The following is a 22677-nucleotide window of genomic DNA, read 5'->3' as shown; positions in this document are numbered from 1 at the left end:
ATTTTGAACACAACTGTATATATATATAAAATATTGTATCTATAGACTGAGCGTGCTGTATGCAGTCAAGACTTCTTTCTGATGTGCACGTGACACTCTGGGTCTCAGGAGCAGTGTAGCAGTGTTCTTATGTAAATGAAGCCTTCAAACAATGTTTGCAACTTCACTTATAATACATTGCAACATCATTCTTATGCCTAGTACACACGATGAGAATATCGGACGAATGATTGTACATTTATTTCATATATTCTCGAAGGACAGAATACAACTTAGGAAGTGATTGTATTGTAATGTATTCTTTCATTTTGTGGTCTTGGTCAGTTGATTTTCTTCGTACAAATACTAATTACCCAAAAATTGTTCGTTCCGTTATCTTATGAGAAAATTTTTCATTCTTGTCCCTTCAGATATTTTCACATGACCTGTCATGATCAGCTCTTGAAAGCTGTGTACTAACAAACAGAGCATCGGATGATTGCTCTGACTGTTTCTTTCTGTCCATATTTCTCATTGTGTGTACTAGGCATTACACTATTTTGCTTTGTGCTTATATACAGATTAAATACTTGTGATTTAATAAACATACTATGTCAGTTCTAGCAAATTTTTTATAAAAATATTTTAAAAGGTTTAGGTCAATGTTAGCTTTTTCAAAGGTTTCTAAGTTTTAAACTCTTTTATATAAACTTTTTTTTCTATATATATATATATGTAATTTGTTTTATAGAATAAGTAGGGGTAAACTTGGGTGGTGTTTTAATTAATTTTCGAAAAAAAGATGATAAAAAAAAAAAGAAAAGAAAAAGATATTAATAAGGATGTAGCTTTTTTCCTTAACATTTGTATTGATTTCAAAATGCTTGGCACAGCAAATAATACAAGTGTACCATGAAGACACAAGGTTAGAGGGTGCAGGCTCACAGTGTAGTATTACAGTACATTAAGAAGATTAGCTTCCACGACTCCAAACATTTAAGGGGTAAAATTGCCTAACAGTGATTTTATGAAGCTAATGAAGTATATTGAAGTTTGTGTTGGTGTGCTAGGGAGTTAATCTATGGGAGGAGGCGTGTAGATTAATAGGAAGAGGGGGAAAAATAGTATGAGACCATCTATACTTCTGGATAAACGTTAGCTTGCATAAAAGTCTAAGATCAGAGAAAATAAGAGAAAGGAAAAAAAAAAATAAATCTTCACCACTATCAATGTGTTTAGTGGAGAAGTGTTTTGATAGCATCTTTGTAAGTTTTGAAATTATGGACTATTAGAATAATTCAGTCAGATATCAGTCCGTTATTTTAAATGCCAGACAACTGGCCAAGATCTCACAGAATTTGGTATAGCTTTTTGCTTGTTTTGTATAAACTCTTCCATGATTCAATATTGGTTGACCCTTAGTAGCTATTACATTCGTAGGTGTGCGATTGATTGCTTCCAATATTTTGGGATAAGGCTTTTAGCAGCATTAAGAAGAAATGGTCTTACGAGTAAACATACTGTGGCCCGCATTTTATGGTCCTTACTTAAAGTGGTTCTAAAGGCATTTTTTTTTATTTTTTTAACCTTAATGCATTCGCTTTGTTTTTCTTTACTCCACTCTCATGCTGCTAGCTTCGACCTTTTTTTTTTTTTTAAAAAGCAGCGTATGCTCACGGTATGCACTATGTTCGCTTAATTAGTCACATATTTTTTTTAATTGACTCTTGGAGAGTCAAGACTCTTGGGGGTTTATTTACTAAAGCTGGAGAGTCCAAAATCAGACTCCCTTCTGCATAGAAACCAATCAGCTTCTAACCTCAGCTTGTTCAATGAAGCTTTGGCAATGAAACCTGGAAGCTGATTGGTTTCTATGCAGAAGGGAGTCTGATTTTGGACTCTCCAGCTTTAGTAAATAAACCCCTTGGAGTCTTCGACCCCTGGATGATGCAACCATCATAGGTTCCATTCTGGGCATATCCTCCTGCAAAGTTGTCCATGAGTTGTGATCTTTTATATCCAGGAAAAGCACTTGCATGATGAACAAAGAAGGGGAGGTTAAAAAAAATGCAGGTAATGGTAGAGCCCAGATTGTCTTTCTACACTGAATAATCTCATAAATACTGAGTTCTTGACACTTAAGTGTACACCTCAGTTACAGCACTATTGAGAAATAGCATTATATCTGTGGTCATAGCTTTAGTTACATTTATCTAAATAATGTATGTCATTGGTATTTGTAGTTTTTCGATAAGTAAGACCACATTCACTGTGATGCACCTGTGGAACTGTTCAGGTTGTTTACGTACCCCACAATATTCAAGCAAATGCAAGATCTCATCCTCATAAACTGTCTGTGTAAAGTACTGTTTCTCCAGCTCTCTCCAGTTTACAGCTTTGCTTAGAACACCCTAGAAAGAAAATAAGTCGAAGCAAATTAAAAAACATTTGCACCTGTGCAATGCATGTACACTTTCCCATTATTTATCCTTTTAAAGACTCTGCAAGTACAGAAAAAATTGATCTACCAGAAATGCAGTCTGCTCCTAGTTCCTGTGGTAGGTTTACATTTTGTGGTGTTTTTGTTTCAGAGTTGTCAGCTCTGTCCAGTTTTATCTTGCCAAACTACTCAGACACACTTACTCAACATAAAGAATAATCACTTTGTAGTCCCTAAATAAGGACTAGGAGAGCTAATAAGGCTAGATTCACATTTATGCAATGTGGCAGCGCACATGCGTTGCAGTGTGTTTTTCCCACATTACTGTGTATTGCAGTAGGGCAGCCCATTCATTTGAATGGGCTGCCTACTGCATTTAAATCCCACCAAAGTAGTACATGACCCTTACTTCCCTTTAGAAAACAGAAAAGCAGGCACAGTAACTAGATGGCTCTGAATCTGTACCATGGTTAACAGGTTTTCCTTTTTTTTGTTTTGTTCCAAAAATACTTTAATATAAGAAGAAACAAAATAGCATATAGAGCATATACAGCTATAGATCACAGTCAGAACATAGACATGACATGTTGCCTCCGTTTCGCAGACGGGACATATTGTAAACTGTAATACAAGTCAAAATGGGGTAGAACATTACATCAGGCAAATAATGTAAAGCAGTGGATACGCAGAGGAAAGCAGATACATCGATGTAGGTGTATGTTGTCACGTCTTGAATATCAGCAATTTTTAATGATGAGGTGATATGAAGATTAGGGTAGGGAAAGCATTGGATGCTGTGAAAGTCATGGTTTACGTATTTATAACTTGAGTGAATGATATAGTTGCAGTTAGAGCATTTACTTCCACACAGATATGACTATTTGGTTGGTGAAGAATGAATGATAAGGTTGTATAACAGGTGTGAAAAAAAAAAAGGGAGGTCGGAAAGAAGAACAGTATGAAAAAGAAATGTAGGATGAGATGGTGGGGGGAATATGGGGGTAAAAAAAAAATAAATAAATAATAATTTGGGGGGGAGTAAGGGTTTAAGTGACAGTAGAATGTATACAGTTGCAAGAAAAAGTATGTGAACCCCTTGGGATTACGTGGAGTTTTGCATGAATTGGGCAAAAAATGTGCTCTGAACGTCATCTAAGTCACAACAATAGAAGAACACAGTCTGCTGAACATAATACTACACAAACATTAGATGTTGCCATGGTTTAATAGCACATAACATGTAAACATTCACAGTGCAGGGAGGAAAAAGTATGTGAACCTTTGGACTTAACTGGTTGACCCTCCTTTGGCAGGAATAACCTCAACCAAATGTTTCCTGTAGTTGCAGATCAGACCTGCACAACAATCTGGAGTAATTTTGGACCACTCCTCTTCACAAAACTGTTTCAGTGTAGCAATATTCTTGGGATGTCTGGTGTGAATCGCTCTTTTAAGGTCATGCCACAGCATTTCAATCGGGTTGAGGTCAGGACTCTGCCTGGGCCACTCCAGAAGGTGTATTCTGTGCTGTTGCAGCCATTGTTTTGTTGAATTACTTGTATGCTTTGGGTCATTGTCCTGTTGCATCACCCATCCTCTGCGGAGCTTCAGTTGGCGGACAGATGGTTGTACGTTTTCCTGCAAAATGTCTTGATAAACTCTGGAATTCATTTTCCAATCAATGACAACAATCCGTCCAGACCCTAAGGCAGCAAAGCAGCCCCAAACCATGATGCTCCCTCCGCCATGTTTTACAGTGGGGATGAGGTTTTGATGTTGGTGTGCTGTGCCTTTTTTTCTCCACACATAGTGTTGTGTGTTCTTCCCAAACAACTCAATCTTGGTTTCATCTGTCCACAGTATATTTTGCCAGTAGTGCTGTGGAACATCCAGGTGCTCTTTGCAAACTTCAAACGTGCTGCAATATTCTTTTTGGACAGCAATGGCTTCCTCCGTGGTGTCCTCCCATGTACTCCATTCTTTTTTAATGTTTTCCTTATTGTAGATGTGTCAACAAAAATGTTAGCATGTGCCAGAGATTTCTGTAGGTCTTTAGCTGACACTCTGGGATTCTTATTTACCTCATGCAGCATTCTGCGCTGTGCTCTTGCAGTCATTTTTACAGGACGACCACGCCTTGGGAGAGTAGCAACAGTGCTAAACTTTCTCCATTTGTAGACAGTCTGTCTTACCGTGGACACATGAACATCAAGGCTTTTGGAGATACTTTTGTAACCCTTTCCAGCTTCATGCAAGTCAACAATTCTTGATCGTAGGTCTTCTGAGAGCTCTTTTCTGCGAGGCATGGTTCACATCAGACAGTGCTTCTTGAAACCAGTAAACCCAAAACAGGTGTGTTTTTTAAGGGCAGGACAGCTGTCAGCAACACATCCAATATCATCACACTGATTGGAGTCAAGGTTGGCTCACTCCTGGCTCCAATTAGCTCTGGGAGAAGTCATTAAGCTAGGGCCTCACATACTTTTTCCTCCCTGCACTGTGAATGTTTACATGTTATGTGCAATTAAACCATGGCAACATCTAATGTTTGTCTAGTATTATGTTCAGCAGACTGTGTTCTTCTATTGTTGTGACTTAGATGACGTTCAGAGCACATTTTATGCCAAATTCATGCAAAACTCCACGTAATCCCAAGGGGTTCACATACTTTTTCTTGCAACTATAGGTAATAAAAAGTTAAATTGGATCACTTCCCTAAGTATTAGCCAAGCCAGAAAGGTAGTAATAAAGCTTAGAATATGGTACGTGCAAGATCAGTCAGTGGGGTAACCCGTGGATCAAAAACCCCGTAAGGCATGTCATGATCTAGACCTACAGCCCATCCTTACATGTGATAAAAGTGTCCCCGGTGATCTGGGTATTTCCCGATACAGAATTGTATTAGGAAATTCAGTCAGGGGATATAGATTGATCATTTACTATTAGATGATAGGTAAAAGTGGATTTGAAATGATTCCAGCATACCCATTCCTTTTTTTTTTTTTACTTATCAGAGATATAACAAAAAACATCCAATGATCTATTTAAAACAGACCAAAGGGGGCAAAGAAGAGAAAATCATTAATAGAGTTAGAGTTACATACACTATTTTTTTTAACCACTTGCCTACCAGGCACTTATACCCCCTTCCTTACCAGGCCAATTTTCAGCTTTCAGCGCTGCCGCACTTTGATTGACAATTGCGCGGTCATGCAACATTGTACCCATATGAAATTTTGATCATTTTTTTCTCACAAATAGAGCTTTCTTTTGGTGGTATTTAATCGCCACTGGGCGCTTTACTTTTTGCGCTATAAATTTAAAAAAGTGCAAAAAATTTGAAAAAAAAAAAAAAAAAGTTTCTTTGTTTCTATTATAAAATTTTTCCAACAGGTATTTTTTCTCCTTCACTGATGTGCGTTGATGAGGCAGCACTGATGGGCACTGATAGGCGGCACTGATGGGCACTGATAGGCAGCACTAAAGGGCACTGATAGGCAGTACTAATGAGGTGGCACGGATAGGCGGCACTGATAGGCAGCACTAATGAGGTGTCACGGATAGGCGGCACTAATATGCAGCACTGATAGGCGGCACTGATAGGTGACACTGATGATGGGTACTGATAGATGGCACTGACTGGCATCACTGCTGGGCACTGACTGGTGGCACTGACTGGCAGCACTGCTGGGCTGCACTGGTGGGTGGCACTGGTGGGCAGCACTGGTGGGTGGGCACAGGTGAGTGGCACTGGTGGGCACAGGTGGGTGGCACTGGTGGGCACAGGTGGGTGGGCACAGGTGGGTGGCACTGCTGGGCACAGGTAGGTGGCACTTCTGGGCACAGGTAGGTGGCACTGCAGAGTGGCACAGGTGGGTGCACTGCTGGGCACAGGTGGGTGGAGCTAGTGGGCGCACTGCTGGGCACAGGTGGGCGGAACTTGTGGGTGGCACTGCTGGGCACCGATCATCAGGGCACAGATCATCAGTGGCCCTGATGATCGGTGCCGATCCTCGCTCTGACAACTGCCGATTCTCGGCAGTACTTTCCTCACGATCTGACAGCGTGAGGAAAGTGCAGCCGAGAACCGGCACTTGCATTTCCCTGTGATCAGCGTGTCATTGGACACCGCTGATCACGTGGTAAAAGGCCAGTATGATCGGCCTTTTACCACATCTCGTGATCAGCTGTGTCATATGACGTCCACCCAGAACTGGCCGGCTGCAGTGAAGCCGTCATTCGGCTATCTGCGGTCGGCAACTAGTTAATAAAGTATAGCCTATTAAAACATTTCAAGCATAACTGTAAATTACAGTTCCAAGGGCGTGCAACAATCACCCAAAAGGTACACAAAACACAGAAAAGCCCTTCAATTAAAAGGTAATGCCCTTAAGCATGGTGCAGAATTAATCTGACACAACAGAAGCCCACATATTTTAACAGGCTTCACAGGTGAGATCTGTGTTAGCATTATTTAAGTCAAAAGATCCTAGGATGCCAGCAATTACAGTAGTTGGATCCAAGCAACTGATTAATGGAAGGGGACTCTGCCACTGGACCACTGCCTAACTGAAGAGGTTTTCAACCTTTTTACTGAAAATGGAAAACATTTACAATACAAGCAGCAGATGTTAACTCACTGTTGTGAAGACCCCAGAGGCGGTTGACCAGGAAAGACAAGGGACCAGAGGAATTGGTTTTGGCCAATTGGTCACTGCCAGTGATGCCATCTGAAAATATACAGATCCATTTCAAAATAATAGTTTTTTTACCGAATATTTAGCCTAAAACTGAAGCACTGGCAAATTACCCAAAAAATAATGGTTACTCTCGACAATTAAAAAGCACTTTATAACTTTTTTTATCAGAGATTGCAGCACAAGTAATGTGCACACAGTAAAAATAACAAAAAAGAAAGTTCCTAAATTGCTTTAGTAAAAACAAGAATTTAATCTAAAAACTGTCCTACCAGTTTGCTATAAGAAAAACATTGCGTTATACGTAGTTTGTTAAAATAGGATTTTTAAAGTAGATAGTCCACCTACCAGGGTTGGGTTATCTCCTAAAGGGGCAAAGACAGTGGAAGGTTTTTATTTTATTTTTTTTTTTTAATGCAGACTTAATGCAGAGAAACATTAAGTCAATAAAAAACAAAAAACACCTTCTGCCTTTAGATAAGTTCACCTTTCAACAAAAAAACAATAAATACACTTTTTTTGCAAGTAAAAAATGGGCATTTAACAATTTTTTGTTTCTGGAGCCTCTAAAGCAGACATCACTAAATGGTGGACCACAGTCCAGATCGGGTTACTGTCACATCCTGACTGGCCGCAGTCCAGCAATTTAAGAGCTGGCTCCTCCGCTCAGCTGCCGTCACTTCTGTCATCCTCATCCAGCTGACATCGGAGGCAGGACAGCTCCGGATGGATGGCGGGAGGCACATCAGTATACAGCTGACATCGGAAGCAGAACATCTTCAGATGGACAGTGGGAATCACATCAGTTTAGAACGGACATTGGAGGCTCCAGATGGAGGGAGGGAACTGTCACGTTAACATTTCGAGTTAAACAGCAGATAATTGGTTGCAAGCAACCAATCACCTGCTGGTTACCAGGAAAAGTTGTGCAGCACTCACCAACCATCTGGAGCTGTGATGCCTCAGATGTTAGCTGTATACTGATGTGCCTCCCGACATCAATCCGGAGCTGTCCTACCTCCGATGTCAGCTGTATACTGATGTGCCTCCCACCTTTCAATCTTTGTAGGTAGGAGATGAAAGGGAATTACAGTCACTGCTGTGAAGGACTTGGGGGAAGCCGAGGATGATGTGAAAGGGAGCAGAGGACAGGAATCTGGAGGAGGAGGGGTGATATAAAGGGGAGGAGCTGAGGATAGGAATGGGGGCAAGTGAGGACAGGAATTCAAAGGAGGAGGCTGAAATAAAGGGGGGCAGAGAACAGAAATCTGAAGGAGCAGGGGGTGATACAATGGGGGTGGGGGTTGACGAAAGGGATGTGAAGGGGTTGATATGAAGCAGGGCTGAGGCCAGTCATGTGAAGGAGGAGGGGGCTGATATAAAGGAGGCAGAGGACAGGAATGTGAAGGTGAGGCGATATTAATGGGGGGAGTGATGTGAAGGGGTGATCTTGATGTAAAGTGGGGGGGGGTTGTGATGTACCCAGTAGGGGTCTGAGACCACTGTTGTAATAACAGGATTGTGACTTGGAGGATCTGAGGCTAGGTTTACAATATTGTTACTTATGTTCTGCGTGTAGGCAACCTATTAATTTCAATGGGCTGTCTTGCATGCAGAAATGCAAACAAAAAAGTCCCTGACTCTTTTTTTTTTTAAATTGCACTGCATGTGCGGAATTTGCCGATGTTTCAAGGTGCCATTAAGAATCAACCATGCATTTCGGACCTTAGCTGGAAGAAAATGTTAGTGACTGGACCTCCGTGAATTTTAATTCAATATCCCTGCTCTAAAGCATTGCACCAGCGATCAGCAGATCGCTGGTGCCATGTAGGTCTCCCTCTGACCTGTCAGTTCTGCTTCCTCGTACATCCTGTGTAAAGTGGAATGAAAATGGTTGTTAAAATTTTGTACAAATAAATATCTGAAAGTGTGGCATGCATCTGTATTCAGCCCCCACGGAGTCAATACTTTGTAGAACCACCTTTCGCTGCAATTACAGCTGCAAGTCTTTTTGGGTATATACCTACCAGCTTTGCACATCTAGAGAGTGATTTTTTTGCCCATTCTTTGCAAAATAGCTCAAGCTCACACTTTTCAGACATTTATTTGTAAAAAATGTTGAAAACCATTTATCATTTTCCTTCCACTTCACAATTATGTGCCACTTTGTGTTGGTCTATCACATAAAAAGCCAAGAAAATACATTTACATTTTTGGTTGTAAGATGACAAAAATGTGGAGAATTTCAAGGGGTATGAATACTTTTTCAAGGCACTTTAAATCTAGGCATGCACATGCAGTAGCGCTGATGGAGAGAAAGGTTAAATAACCTGTAATCCACTGATCAGGCCAGGATGATCAGTCAGCAAAATCCCCCTAATGGATTTTTACAGCAGGAATTTCACCCCTCCCCCCTTTCCTTACCCATTTTTAGGAACACCAATCGAAACACATGGAAACTTACATGTCCTCCCATTGAAATCCCAGTCATGCCCAGAGGCCCATATCCTTCTCTCTCCAGCCAGTAGAGGAGGGCAGCAGTCTCTAACACCAGAGCTCCACCCATAACAAACAAATCGGAGACATTCTTAAGGCTTGATCTCCTTAAGTACAGAGAAAAAAATAGTTTAGTAGTTCATGCAAAAATTACATTCCAGGTTTGTTTGCAGACTGTGTACTATTTGAGTTATGCTACTAGAAATGCAATGTAAGGACTGACAGTTTTCAATGAGCGCTGTATAAAAAACAAAAAGACAGTGCAGCAGCAATGACATTCTAAATGTATAGAAAAGTTCTACAACTAAGAATTTGACTATTCTTTCTTTAATAAAAGCGTTTGACCCGTTTACCATACACATCCAGATGCAAACAAATTAAAAATACAAAAAGTAACAATAGTCTGGCTGCTCAGCGTTTGCTAAGCGGATAGGCAGCTATCATCATTTCAACAGCTCTGCATACTATGGTCATCTAACCCTACATTTTCCTGGGCAAGGGGCAGGACCAGGCATGATTTTATGCTGATTGACAACCAAATGGCATCGTTGACTGCAGAGATAGTCCAGCCCCAGGTTATGTCACTGTGTTGTGCTTTGTTCTAGTATCCACAGCTGATGCAATGCGCAACAATGGGTATATACTGCATGTGTGACCGAGCTGCAATTTCGTCACTTGCTTACAGAAAATGAGTTAAGGAACTGGCCAATGTACCCATCAAAGGTACCCTTTTATGCAACAAGGAAAATATGTTAAAAAAGAACACCACTCTGTTACTGAACTTATGTTGCATAAGGGATTTATGTATAGTTTTAAACCACAGCTCCACTTAAAAATCAGTGTAGAATTGACTGTATCAAGAAGTTTGAGTATTCAAACCTAGGAAACAAACACATCACCCTGTTGTGGGACACTACTGACAGCAAGATAACTAACTTACCATATGTTACAGGCAATCTTACCTTATGTTAAGAGTATGTAACACACATTTGTAATGGGTATTTGTATGGTATGTTTAGCCTAAGGGCTGGGTTTTTTTTTTCTGCATTCAAAACGCACACTACATGGTTGTCAATGGCATGGTTCAAACCAGTGCTTGCAGTTCCAGTGCTTTCCAGTTCCAGAAAAAAAAGTAGAACATGCTGCATTTTTCCTGCACAGAACTGTACTCGAATGCAGTAAAAGTACCCCCAAAAAAGTGGAAAAAGCTGCAACAAAATGCGCATGCAGAAACGCATCCACACTGCATTTCTATGGTGTGAGCCAGCTCTTAAAGAAAAAAAAAAATGTCAGATATTGCACATTTGACTCAACTATCTGTGTGAAATAGCAACACAAGAATAAAAACAAAAATAATAACAATAAAACCAGGACAGCATAAAAGCAACAATGTAAACGAACAAAAGTTTAATTGCAGCATACACTGCATTATTTGTGAACAATATATACCATACCGAAAAACTATCTTAGGCTACACTGAGATCTAAACTATATGAAAGAGCCACTCCTAGCTAATACATGATTAATGGATATCTGTTCTGTGGAAGGTCAAACCAAAGCAGAGTAAAAAAAAAAAACTGATCGTTCCTTTCTATATTCCAGAATGGTTCACTAGAATAATGGCTCCACCCACCCTCTCAGGAGCTGTTGCCTTTACATTAAATGCAAGATGACTGGCAAACCTTAACCATTCATAAAACAAAGTTGGAAAAAAAAGGGAGGGAGCTCACCATCATGGGGAAAAGGAGTTATCAAGTAATAGGTTAGGTTTTCCTAAATCATCCTCCAGGACACTCGAGGGACATGTAAAAGTACAGCATTACCTAAGGTGGGACCATTGCCTGAAGCACTTCTCTGCTGAAGGCTTAATCCTGGCTGGATAGGAGGTCAGTCCAATAGTGCTTCACAAATGTATTAATGCTGGTCCTTGTGACAGCTTTTTAAATCTGCTCAACAGAGGCACGGACTCATTTAGCCCATTGGGAGAGAGCGCGTGGAATGAGCTGTGAAAAGTAGGGGGCCAGGTTTCCAAGCTGCTGTGCAAGTTATAAAAGCTAAACAGATCCATCTCCCAAGGGATGCTTTATTTCTTGGGTCTGTTGAAGAGAATAAAGATGGCATTCATTTTTCTTAATGCTCTGGTGCTATCAATTTATTGTTATAAGCATCTTGTGATATCCAAAAAGGCAATGACGGCTTCTTTGGGGATTATGCTTACTGACAGAAAGATGGTAGAACCAAATCCTGATTCCTGTGAGAACTTGTGAATACCTTGAACAAGAAAGCACGGACTGCGGTCATAATGATTCTGTCCTCAAGTAAAGTAAAAAATGGTACATTCACCAAAAGGGCTTGAATTTTGCTTTTACTAAGAGCAGATGTAATAGCGACTAGAAAACAGAAATTTAATGGTAAGGTGTTTGATCGGAGCATTAGTAATTGCCTCAAAGGGGAACCTGGTTAAGTCCATCCAGTACTATCTGTAGGTCCCAAGGAGGACTTCTGGAAGTTTGAGTCTATTAGGAACTTGACCGGGGGATTTTGGCTGTTTTTTTCTCAAGAAATACTGCAGGGCTGTTACATGAATTTTAGGAGTGCTGAAGACTAGGCCCTTGTCCACCCCACTTTGTAGGAAATCCAGTACTGAGGCAATTTTCTTGTAGATAGTACTGTTACTGTTGGCCCAGGACAGGTATGTTTTCTATATCTCCAGGTAGATGGCCAGTTTTCTGCTTTGGAGCAGTGATGCTGGAAAAACCTTGTTCTTAGGTCTCCTCTATTTAGGATCTAAGCTGTCAGTAGCAACTCCCACAGATGAGGGAGGTCTAATGATAGGAATTCCCTCTGCTTGGGAGTAACACTGGTGGTTCTTCTGCTGGAGGAACGAGAACCAGGCCCTCCTTGACTACAGGATCGCTGTGCCAGTGATTACGCTAACTTAAGGAGGTCCCCACTTTTTTTTTTTTTTAAAGGTATTGAAACACCACCAGATGCAGGGTCTGCTTGTCTAAGTTGTTTCCAGTTCAATAAACTTGATTTTTGCTTTCCTCCCCAATAAGGATAGTTGAAATTGATGCCTGTTTCTTCTCTTTGGGATAGGGTTTCTTTTGTAGTGTCCTGGACCTGGTGCCTCCTGATGACTTAGACAGAAAAACGTGATGTCTGACAGCACCAGTACATTTTGTTAAAATCTTGGGTTTGAATTGTTGTAGCCCTTCCCCATCCACCTGAAGTTCTGTATTTGATAACCATAAAGCAAAGTGAGGTAGCCATCTGCCCCAGGCACTGGCATCTGTGCTGATGTGTACCACCATTTAAGGAAATCTTTCACTCTCCTGGTCATCTAGCGAGACCTGTCCAGAATTTCCTTTTTAATTTTCCCTTAGGTTCCTCCATAGCAGAGTTTCATGATGCAGGAGTGAAGATGTGAACTATCAAGGGTCCACTGATCCACAGAGCCTTCTCTAATTGAAAAGATGTCTCCCAAGTTCTGACTGTTATCCTGAGGGCCCACAAGTGGAGACCCCTCAAATGTCCACTACTTTATCCAGTGTTTCGTGGGCACCTGTCCAGTCTGCAATGCACCGGATGTGTATCAGCTGCAAGCTCACCAGTTCTGTGCAACCTCACTTCAGGTCACCATTTTTACTTAGCTCAGGATGCACCAAAAGTAAGTAATTGGCCCATGCTCTGTGGGAACTCAGCAGCTGCCCCCCATGTGAGGGAAATGGTAGATGCCGCCACAGGCAGAGCCTGAAGAGGGCTGTAAGGGAAGAAGTGTGTGGTGAATGATGCCTGCCAGACACCCTTCTTTTTGGCCCCTCTGTCTTAGGCTTGCCAAGTCCCAATGGCCCGCAAACATAACCTTCAGCTGTCATGGGAAGAGTGGGGGAGGTTGGCTCTGACCTCTGCAGTTGACACACAGAGAACGGAAACAAAACCAAGAGCTGGTACATGGATTATTTGCAGGAGGCAAGAAACACAAACTGAAGGCAATGCCTTCTGGGAGCCTTTAAATTCTGCAAGTGAAACCTGCAGTTAACCACCCTGGGAGGATGATTAGAGAAATGAAGACTACTTGAAAGCAATTTATCATTAAAACACAGGGAGTGAGTGAAGTCCATTATTTATAAGCACAAGGTGTCAATCAACAGAGTAAACATTTTTTAAAATAAGTCACAAAAATGGCTTCTGGTATACAATTATTGTTTGTTAATGTTTATTATTTACATCTACAGTATTTAAGAAAAAAATATAATTAGAAAAAAAAAACCAATAACTTACAGTTGGTCCTTAGGTTTTCTGCAGCCATGTAAGATTTTGGTCAAGGAAAAAGTAGTAATGTTAGTGTCATTTTTGTAAAAAAAAACAGATAAAACAGTAAAGTCAAGCAGTGTGGCACTTTACCAAAAAACATGAGTTTTATCACTACTAGTACACAATGTGAAGGTCAAACCTCCTGATTATAAAAGCTGCAATTAGAATGAAAAAATGATCTGCTATTCTGATATACAAAAACAAAACTATTCTGGCTATTTTTATGTATATGGCACCATCATATTTCATGGCACTGCAAAAAAGTCAAAGGATGGGTACTAAATAAAAATTTTCTAGTGGCACGTTTGCACAGTTGTATAGAAAAAGTATCAATAACAATCATACAAGGGAGATAAGAGTACTACCACATGAACTAAAAAACAAAAAAAAAACCCAGTATATTAAAAAAACAAAGATCATCTCATTTTAAATCACGGATTTTGGTGCTAAAAAATTAGCATTACATTTTTCAACACAACAGTACACATTAGAACTGCTGTGATGGTATTTCTTACTATAACAGCACAAAATTCACCTGGGACAAAATTTTATTTTGCAGAGTGGATAAGTGTATAGCACATGTGACAAAGGTGATTTGTGCAGTAAATTCAAGGGGCAGAAGAAAAAAGTCAGAGGCAGAAAACCAACGCACCAAGGAAAGAAGGTGGACAATGGACAGTTTTCCAGCTAGACAACAGATGTGCCAGTTGTAGTTGAGATCTGCACTTTAGAGCCTGAATCTCTGTAGGAGTAAGAAGATGGTCAGTGAGAATCTGAAAACAATTGACATACAGTAATACAAGTCTTTTCACGAGTCTTTTCTAGTGATATAATTACTATCAGACTTTAAAGCAGAACTAAACCCTCCTATCCTTTTCAGCCAAGAAAGCTGCCATCTAAGGCCTCATTCACATCATACGTGCAGAAAAACTGACGGAAACTGATGTGCAGATTTCACTTGCAGAGATATCAGTTTACATCAGTTTTCATGCACGCTTCAATGAGCTTTATACGTGTTGCAGATTCCTGCGCAGAAAGAAATCTGCATATGATAATAATGTTGTGGTGTGAACACGGCAATTGTTTTAATTTTGCCCCTGTAGAACGCGTGCAGAAACACAGTACCATGGTGTGAACGAACCCTGCAGGGTTTATTTACTAAAGCTGGAGAGTGCAAAATCAGACTCCCTTCTGCATAGAAACCAATCAGCTTCCAGGTTTCATTGCCAAAGCTTCATTGAACAAGCTGAGGTTAGAAGCTGATTGGTTTCTATGCAGAAGGGAGTCTGATTTTGGACTCTCCAGCTTTAGTAAATAAACCCCTTAGTGTCTCATCTGCAACTGCTATGATGCTGCCCATGTGATCAGTTGTGACACCAGCCATTTGATGATCTCTCAGTTTGGTCGAAAGCACAAGCAAATGTGACAGCATTCCCGACATTTTTTAAGCCACTAAACTGATGGGTTTAGTTCTGCTTTCCAACTGTGCTGGAAAAATAAGTACATAACCATTTCAAAACTCTCCTTCTGAAAATTCTAGCTTTCTAGTAGGAAAAAGGTGCCATAAAGAAGGGACTCACCTCATACTATATAGCAAATAATTTTTTTAAAGGATATAGTAAGGATTTTCTAACAACAGGGAAGCGATTCCAGCCTCTTTAAGCATAGGGCGGGCCATTAAGGTTCTTCTCCTCCAGTAATACTATAGCACAAGAAATACAGTACATTACATTCATATATACCAATGTTTTTACTAGCCTTCTTATGTACATGCTGACATATGAAACAAACAGGTGAGATTCCAGATGTACTTAGCTTTGTTTAGTTCCAAACACTGAAGAACATCTGAACAGTGCTAAAGTATAAGAGCATAGTCACATACACTACGTCTCTGTCAGTTATAGTTGTGCCTTCATTTATTCTGAACAATAGTCAGAACATTGAAAAAAAACCTGCAAGCAATATCCAGTTACTTGGGAGTCTTTAAAAATATGGCAGCACCTAGTCCTGTTTCTTTTTGATAGTTTTTGCATGGTTTTTGTTGTAAAATTTGGGGGGGGGGTCTGTTTATAAAAGGATACCCTTTGTGGTTCACACACTGAACATTTGCTGGACTATGTCCATCTGTATTTTGTGGAAATAGTACATCATTTTCAGAAGATTTGTCCTATTCACTAAGATTTACCCAGCAGCAGTGACAAACATGATAGAGATATTCCAAGAACAAACACACAACATAAAGAGAGAATTTGAATACTAATCAAGATTCAGCCATCATTCTCAAAGAGGATTAGTCCTATTTGCCCATCGTTTCAAATGAGGCTTAGCTCATAGACAAATTTTTTTCATCATTGGAATCTCTTTATTATTGGAAAGTGCTGATGGGTGCATCTTGTTAAATTTAATGGAGAAATCCTCTTTGAAAATTAATTCATTCTAAATAAATGGGGGGGGGGATCCTGGCCTAGTCACAAGTAGGAATTAACAGATTTGGAGATAACCATTTGTCACATATTTTTCTTTATTTAGTATTTATGTAGCACTCACAATTTAGGCATAACTTTAGTATACCATACATTCACATCAATCCATGCCCTTTTAGAGCTTACAACCTATGGTCCCGATTTTACATGCAAACACATACTAGGGCCAATTTAATGAGGAGCCAAACCAGAGTACCCTGAGGAACCCCCCCGCAGGCACATGCAAATGCCATTCCAACTGCATGAAGAGTGTGTCCTGCCCTCATGCGAGGCCATATATAAAAGATGTTCCGTACAGAAAAGACACACTTACATGGTCACCCGTACCAGCAAGATGAATGCACACAGGCCTGTACTTGCTTTTCCATTCTTTAGGCACTATGAACTGAAACCTATAAAACACAACACTGCTCTAACATAACAATAAACATATACCAGATATATCACTTTGCATGGATATGACAATGTATCATTTTTTATTTCATTGACAAGGAAGATAAAATTTGTATTCATCATGAAATACCATTGGCTTTTGGAAACACATCAGAGGCCTTAAATGTATATCAGTGAAAAAAACAGAATTTCATAATACAAGCAGACGAAGGTAACATCCTGAGTTCATAATCTACTAGTGTATGTTACAACATTTCATATTTCTGATTTCTGTCTCTTGCACTATGCACTTGTATTAAAAAGTATCCTATTCTCTTTGCATTGCTTACTTTGTGTGAACTACATGGTGATCCTATTTCAAACTAACCATGGCAGGGAATGGAAGCACATCCATCCCAGTTGTGGTCAAGTTTGCTTCTTTTACTCTACTTAGGAGAACAATCTGCCTGTACTCCAATGGTCAGACTTGTGCTGACATGCATCCCCCCTCCCTGTACAGCTCTTTATTGGGAAGAGGAGTCTACTGCAATTTCTCTGCTGCCATGTCTCCCTGCACAGCTCTTTATTGGGAAGAGGAGTCTACTGCAATCTCTCTGATGCCTGCTGACACATCTCCTTGCACACCTATTTCACACGTGTGTGACTTGTCATGTGACTTTGTACACAAAGTCGCAAGACAAGTCGCAGCCCATTGGTTCCAACGGCACCTGTTCCGTTCTATGCGACAAAGTCGCAGCGATTTTAAAAAGGCTCCTGTACTACTTTGATGCGACTCAAGTGCCAGAGAGTGCATCAAAGTCGCACTGGAAATCATGTGACTTTGGATTGCACTAGTGTGAACCAAGCCTTACTGGGAAGATCAGTGTACTGCTATTTTTTCTGGCTCCTGCTGACATGCCCCCCCTGCACAGCACTTCACTGGGAAGATCAGTGTACTGCTGTCTCTTTGCTTCCAGTTGACATGCAAAAATAAAAATGCATTAAGCAAGAAAAACATGCATAAATGCACAAGAACGCAATGAAAAAATGCACGATTGTGCAGCAGCACTAGTATGAACCTAGCCTTAATAAGCAATAATAAACATGGCGTGGCTATTCATTCATTCAGACCCATACAGGTACTGCTCCAGAAGAAAGCATCACTTTTGACAGCTGAGCTAGGTAGGTCTTTTCTATAAAATATTAATGAACACTTATGGCCTCTAGTTATGATCAGCAAAATCTCTGTACAGCCAGCAACTCTTCCCTTTTCAATGGAGAATAAATAACGAGAGTATCACTGCTTTTATGCCACTAACACACATTGACCAAATGTCACTTCAGCTGATGCATCTCTGAATAATAGAGATCTTCTCTGCATTGAATCTGCAGCCATGCAAACCAAGTCCTATTGCATTTTTTGGAGAGTTGCTGAAGGGTCTGCAGTGATTCCCAGCACCAAAGCAACCAATTCCAAAAAGGGTAGACGTCATACTGCCTGTATTTTTCCTGTGACATCTACAAAAACCCCTTGCTTTTTTACAAAGGTCACCAGCCAAATTTACCGTGCTACAACTGTTTCATTGGGCATAACATCTGGCACATAGTGAACCAAAGGTGAGGTAAAATGTCCATCGAGAATCTTGCAATCTGTTTGTTCTTCAACCTAAATTAGAGCACAAAACATAACCACAAGTAATAGGTCATTACGTAAAAAAGGAAAAGAAAATATCATAGGATCTATTTCTTATCTGGCCACACAGAAGATTAACAGTCCAGGTTTTACTGATCCATATCATACAGCAGTAGAACCAAGATGAAACCAGCAGTCATATACTGTGTAAATGGAAGCCTTACCGTGTCTACATACACTGGGTAATCTTTCGGAACCAGATGCTGACATTTTTCTCGATTTCCAATAATCTTGCGAAATTCAAATATTCTGGAAAAAAAACAAATATAGATTAAATATCAATATGAACATATATATTTTATGCATTTTTTGATCCATATAAACTTCCACTCGGAACGCATAGGGGGTCCAAGTGGGTACCTGTAAAAACCTGCTCTCCCCCCCCCCACCAAAAAAAAAAAAAGTCATTTATACAAGAGGAGCAGGGGAGGAAGCCTTAAAGTTGAACTTCCGCTCTTCAGTGGAGCTCCGCTTTAAAGTGGTTGTAAACCTCGAACATGAAATATAAACAAAGCATATCCTTCTATAGTTTGTATGTGTCTCAGTTAAAAGCACTAAGGGTGTTCTTTACTAAAACCGGAGAGTGCAAAATCTGGTGCAGCTCTGCATAGAAACCAATCAGCTTCCAGGTTTTATTGCCAAAGCTTAATTGAACAAGCTGCAGAAACTGATTGGTTACTATGCACAGCTGCATCAGACCCTGAATGCACCAGCTTTAGTAAATCAACCCCTAAGTCTCCTTTCTGTGTGCTGCTTCATTGCTCTGCTGTCAGAATGAATCACTTCTGACAAGTTTTCTTGACAGGAAGAGATAAACAGTGACAGGGGAGGGACCTCCAGCAGATTGACAACCTCAGCTCTGTTCCTGTGTGCAGGGGGGGGGGGGGGTGTCTCTTCCATCCAATCAGCATTTAATGCTCTTATCACTAAGCTATGCAGAGTGTATTATCAGCTCTCCACTCCCTTTTTTGTTGAAACTCTCAGACAAGCGTTATAAAATTAGCAGAGGTTCAACCTATGTATGAGAATTTGTTTCATACCTGTGTTGTACCTGAGTCCTGTAACTTCACTGGGTATATGTAAGGGTTTACAACCACTTTAAATACTACATGTTGAATTATATAAATATTAAAAATGCACTGTCAGTTTTATATCTTTTATATGCCAATAGATTTTAAAAGGAACTAAACCTATCAATTTAACGATTTCAAAAAACAGTTCCACTGAAGGCATACTGAGAATGTCAGCTGTCACATTTGCTTGTGCTGTCAACCAAACTGTCAAACCAGTAAATGGCTGGTGTCATAACGGATCACATGTGCAGCACCATGGCAGTTGCAGATCAAACAGAGACTAAGATGGCAGCTTTCTTGGCTGGAAAGGATAGGAAGGGTTTAGTTCCGCTTTAAATGAATGTTGCAGGTAGAACGATTACCACAGAGAAATACAGAAGATAATGAACTTTACCTATCAATAATGCAATATCCCCCATGAATTCTATTTTAGATCTGTAATCATACCGCTTTAAATCTTCAGGTTTTCCCCATCCGCGGATGAAAAACTTTGTTAGAAGCAGCCGTCTGTACAGTACATCTAGTTTACTCAAACCCATTTGGGTATGTCACACCTGGAAATAGAAACCCCATACAAATGTTACATAGTAAAGTGATATAATCTAAGATTCACAGTAGTCTTTTCGCTCAAGCTGCTAATGTGTCTGCCCCATTTATAGTCACAAACACTGTAGTGGTTATGACAGCAGAAGGTAAATACATACATACCAACAGTGGTGTATTTAGGGTTTGTGTTGCCCTAGTCAACACAAAAGTTGCCCCCCCCCCCCAACCAAAGAGAGCCTGACATTGACCAACAACACCCCTGCCCCCACCTGAGACAGCCTTCCACTACCATCAACCCTATACACTGGCCACTCCCCTCCTAGCGAGAGAGAGAAAGACACTCACCTTCACAGATCTGCACATCCCCGGGAACAAGAGTCAAGCAGCCCGCAGCCTCTCTCAGATCCCATCTGGTCCCCAAGCCACATGTGTCCCTTCTTCCGCCCCTTCTTCCAGGGAGGCGGTGTTGCCCCCTTGAAAAATGCTGCCCTAGGCAAATGCCTTGTTTGCCTTGTGGTAAATATGCCCCTGCATACCAATATGTTTTCGGATATTGGATAGAACAATAAAACGTATATTGTCACATAAAATCCATAACCACAGTGCTTCTATGCAACACTATACAAGGCCAACGTACTTAATACCCACTGAATCCCAGGACATGCTGATATGCATATACTACTACTTGCTATTGAACAATAAGGCTGCCCATGATAGCAGTGGGGAAACAAGATGGTGCTGGAGGTAACCAATGATTGGCACTGCCAGGAAGTGTTGGCATTTTTATACAAATGCCCTCGGATTCAGAGCTCTAACTTTGTCAGTAATGAACTAGGAGTGCTGCTACTGCTGTCTTATTTTGAAGGTACATTCTTCGGGGTGGCCATTCTTGTCCATGCTACACAACAACCACATGCATGTCAGGTATCCAAGAACTTGACAGGAACACGCCTATCCAAGGTCACTGACTCACCTCGTAGTGAAGGGAGATCTAGGATGACAGTTCCAGCGCTGCACCATCAAAAACAAGTCAGCAATAGCAGTTCTCCTATTTCTATTCTATTAGAAATAGGACTTTTGTACAAATGCAATGTATTTGTATCTGCACAGACCAGGGGAGAACTGACCATTTGAGCACTGCCCGGGGGCCCAGGGTCAGTAGGGTCCCCATGAAATGCACCTGGTACCTTTTATAGGCTTTTTCTGAGTGTGGGCAAGGACACAGGGGCCCCATGATCCCCTATTGCCCGGGGGTCCCATGAGTTGTCAGTCCGCCCCTGGCACAGACTCTTTACATTTAAAGTGGGAGGGGGAAGGGAAACATCAACACTACCTCTAGCTGCCATCAGCTTTATTTGTTGTTAAAGTGATAAGGGTCACTTTACTGTAACCCTTCAAATATCTGACTCAAGAAGACATTCTATCATTAACTCCCTAAGGAGCCAGGTGAATATAGCACTTGGTCCTGATAAACTTTTTCCCTCTAGCAGTGGCTGCTTTTGAAATGAAAGTGTATGCTGTGACCAAAGAACTCCTTTAGGCCCCTTGTACATGTTCAATAGTAGTAGTACATCCCTCCCAGCTCTTTAGTGCACTCATGAAGGACAGGAAGGCTGCAGCTGGACAGAGCTGAACACTGTACCGAATAGAACGGGCTTTTAGGGCTCTGTCTGTTGATAGTCGAGTTTGCAGGTCTTCTGCAAATCTATGGTCAAAATGTAAAATCATATGTATTTCCACACTGCTTTTCAATTACTAGCCTACTCCTATTATATAAGATCTATCATTAAAGTATTACTAAACCCAGGACCCTGCATTCACTCTATCTGATCTCCTACAGTACACACTACATCAAAATGCAATTATTTTAGTAAATATTAACTGCCAAATACATTTTCCCATCAGCAGTTAGAGCAGTCTTGTGACTTCTATCAGTGTTCAGCAGAGCACTGGTTAAAGCTTGTGGGAGGAGTTTTCTTTCTGCTCTAGGAGGATGTAGAACCCCTGACCTCTGTCTGCACAGTGCTGATTGGTTCTGTGCTGATCACATGCACTCCCCACAAGGAATATTAAAAAAAAAACAAAAAAGCAATACACACCAAACTGAGCATGTGCAGTGTCTCCACACGATGTCTTATCAGGAGACAAAAGGGACACTGGAAGAAGGGGAGGATCAGAGAAGTCAGGATTAAGCAACATTTTTACACAATGCAGAGGATTAACCCCTAAGGTTCCACAGTGAGTATAACAAGTATGCTTCACTGCATATACTGACTGATTTTACTGTTGTGTACACTTTAAAGTGCAGCCAAAATAAAAAAAAAAACCAAAAAACAGAAAACTCAGCACAAGGGATATAACTTACAGACAAATAGGAGGTGTCCCTTGTGATAATGCCTCTTATAGCGGAAATCCTCTTTCATCCATGATCAAGCCAAGCCCCCCACTGTTTAAATCTTCTAGTGCAGTGGGCATTAATACAACAAAGGGGCTGTCACAGGCACTCATCATGACAGCCTGATTATGCCCACCATTTTCATAGAAGTTGTACTACACCTATGAAAGGAGAGCACTTTATGAA

The 22677-nt window shown here is 40.7% G+C and overlaps 1 protein-coding gene across 2 annotated transcripts in view; it reads right to left on the bottom strand.

Moving 5' to 3' along the window:
* The window catches only part of ABHD18 (abhydrolase domain containing 18), a 51876-nt gene that overhangs the window by 18392 nt on the left and 10807 nt on the right, over positions 1-22677 (bottom strand). Inside the window, exons 2-10 of one of the 2 annotated variants that reach the window (XM_089672194.1) lie at positions 19998-20104; positions 18642-18726; positions 18350-18450; positions 16726-16804; positions 15564-15631; positions 13897-13914; positions 9581-9719; positions 7060-7149; positions 2289-2390 (exon numbers count right to left, since the gene is read on the bottom strand). In XM_089672194.1, coding sequence (XP_089528320.1) covers positions 2289-2390; positions 7060-7149; positions 9581-9719; positions 13897-13914; positions 15564-15631; positions 16726-16804; positions 18350-18450; positions 18642-18726; positions 19998-20089 — 774 coding nt within the window. In that variant the 5' untranslated portion in view covers positions 20090-20104. Of the gene's footprint in view, positions 1-2288; positions 2391-7059; positions 7150-9580; positions 9720-13896; positions 13925-15546; positions 15632-16725; positions 16805-18349; positions 18451-18641; positions 18727-19997; positions 20105-22677 lie in introns of both variants that reach the window. The other variant, XM_089672193.1, reaches the window with a different exon arrangement.

Source organism: Staurois parvus, unplaced genomic scaffold (assembly GCF_062004578.1).
Source record: "Staurois parvus isolate SC_StPar_1 unplaced genomic scaffold, SC_StPar_1.0 ptg000122l, whole genome shotgun sequence".
NCBI lineage: Eukaryota > Metazoa > Chordata > Amphibia > Anura > Ranidae > Staurois > Staurois parvus.
Note: the sequence above shows the minus strand (reverse complement) of the source record. Positions and strands in the feature narration are given on the sequence as shown.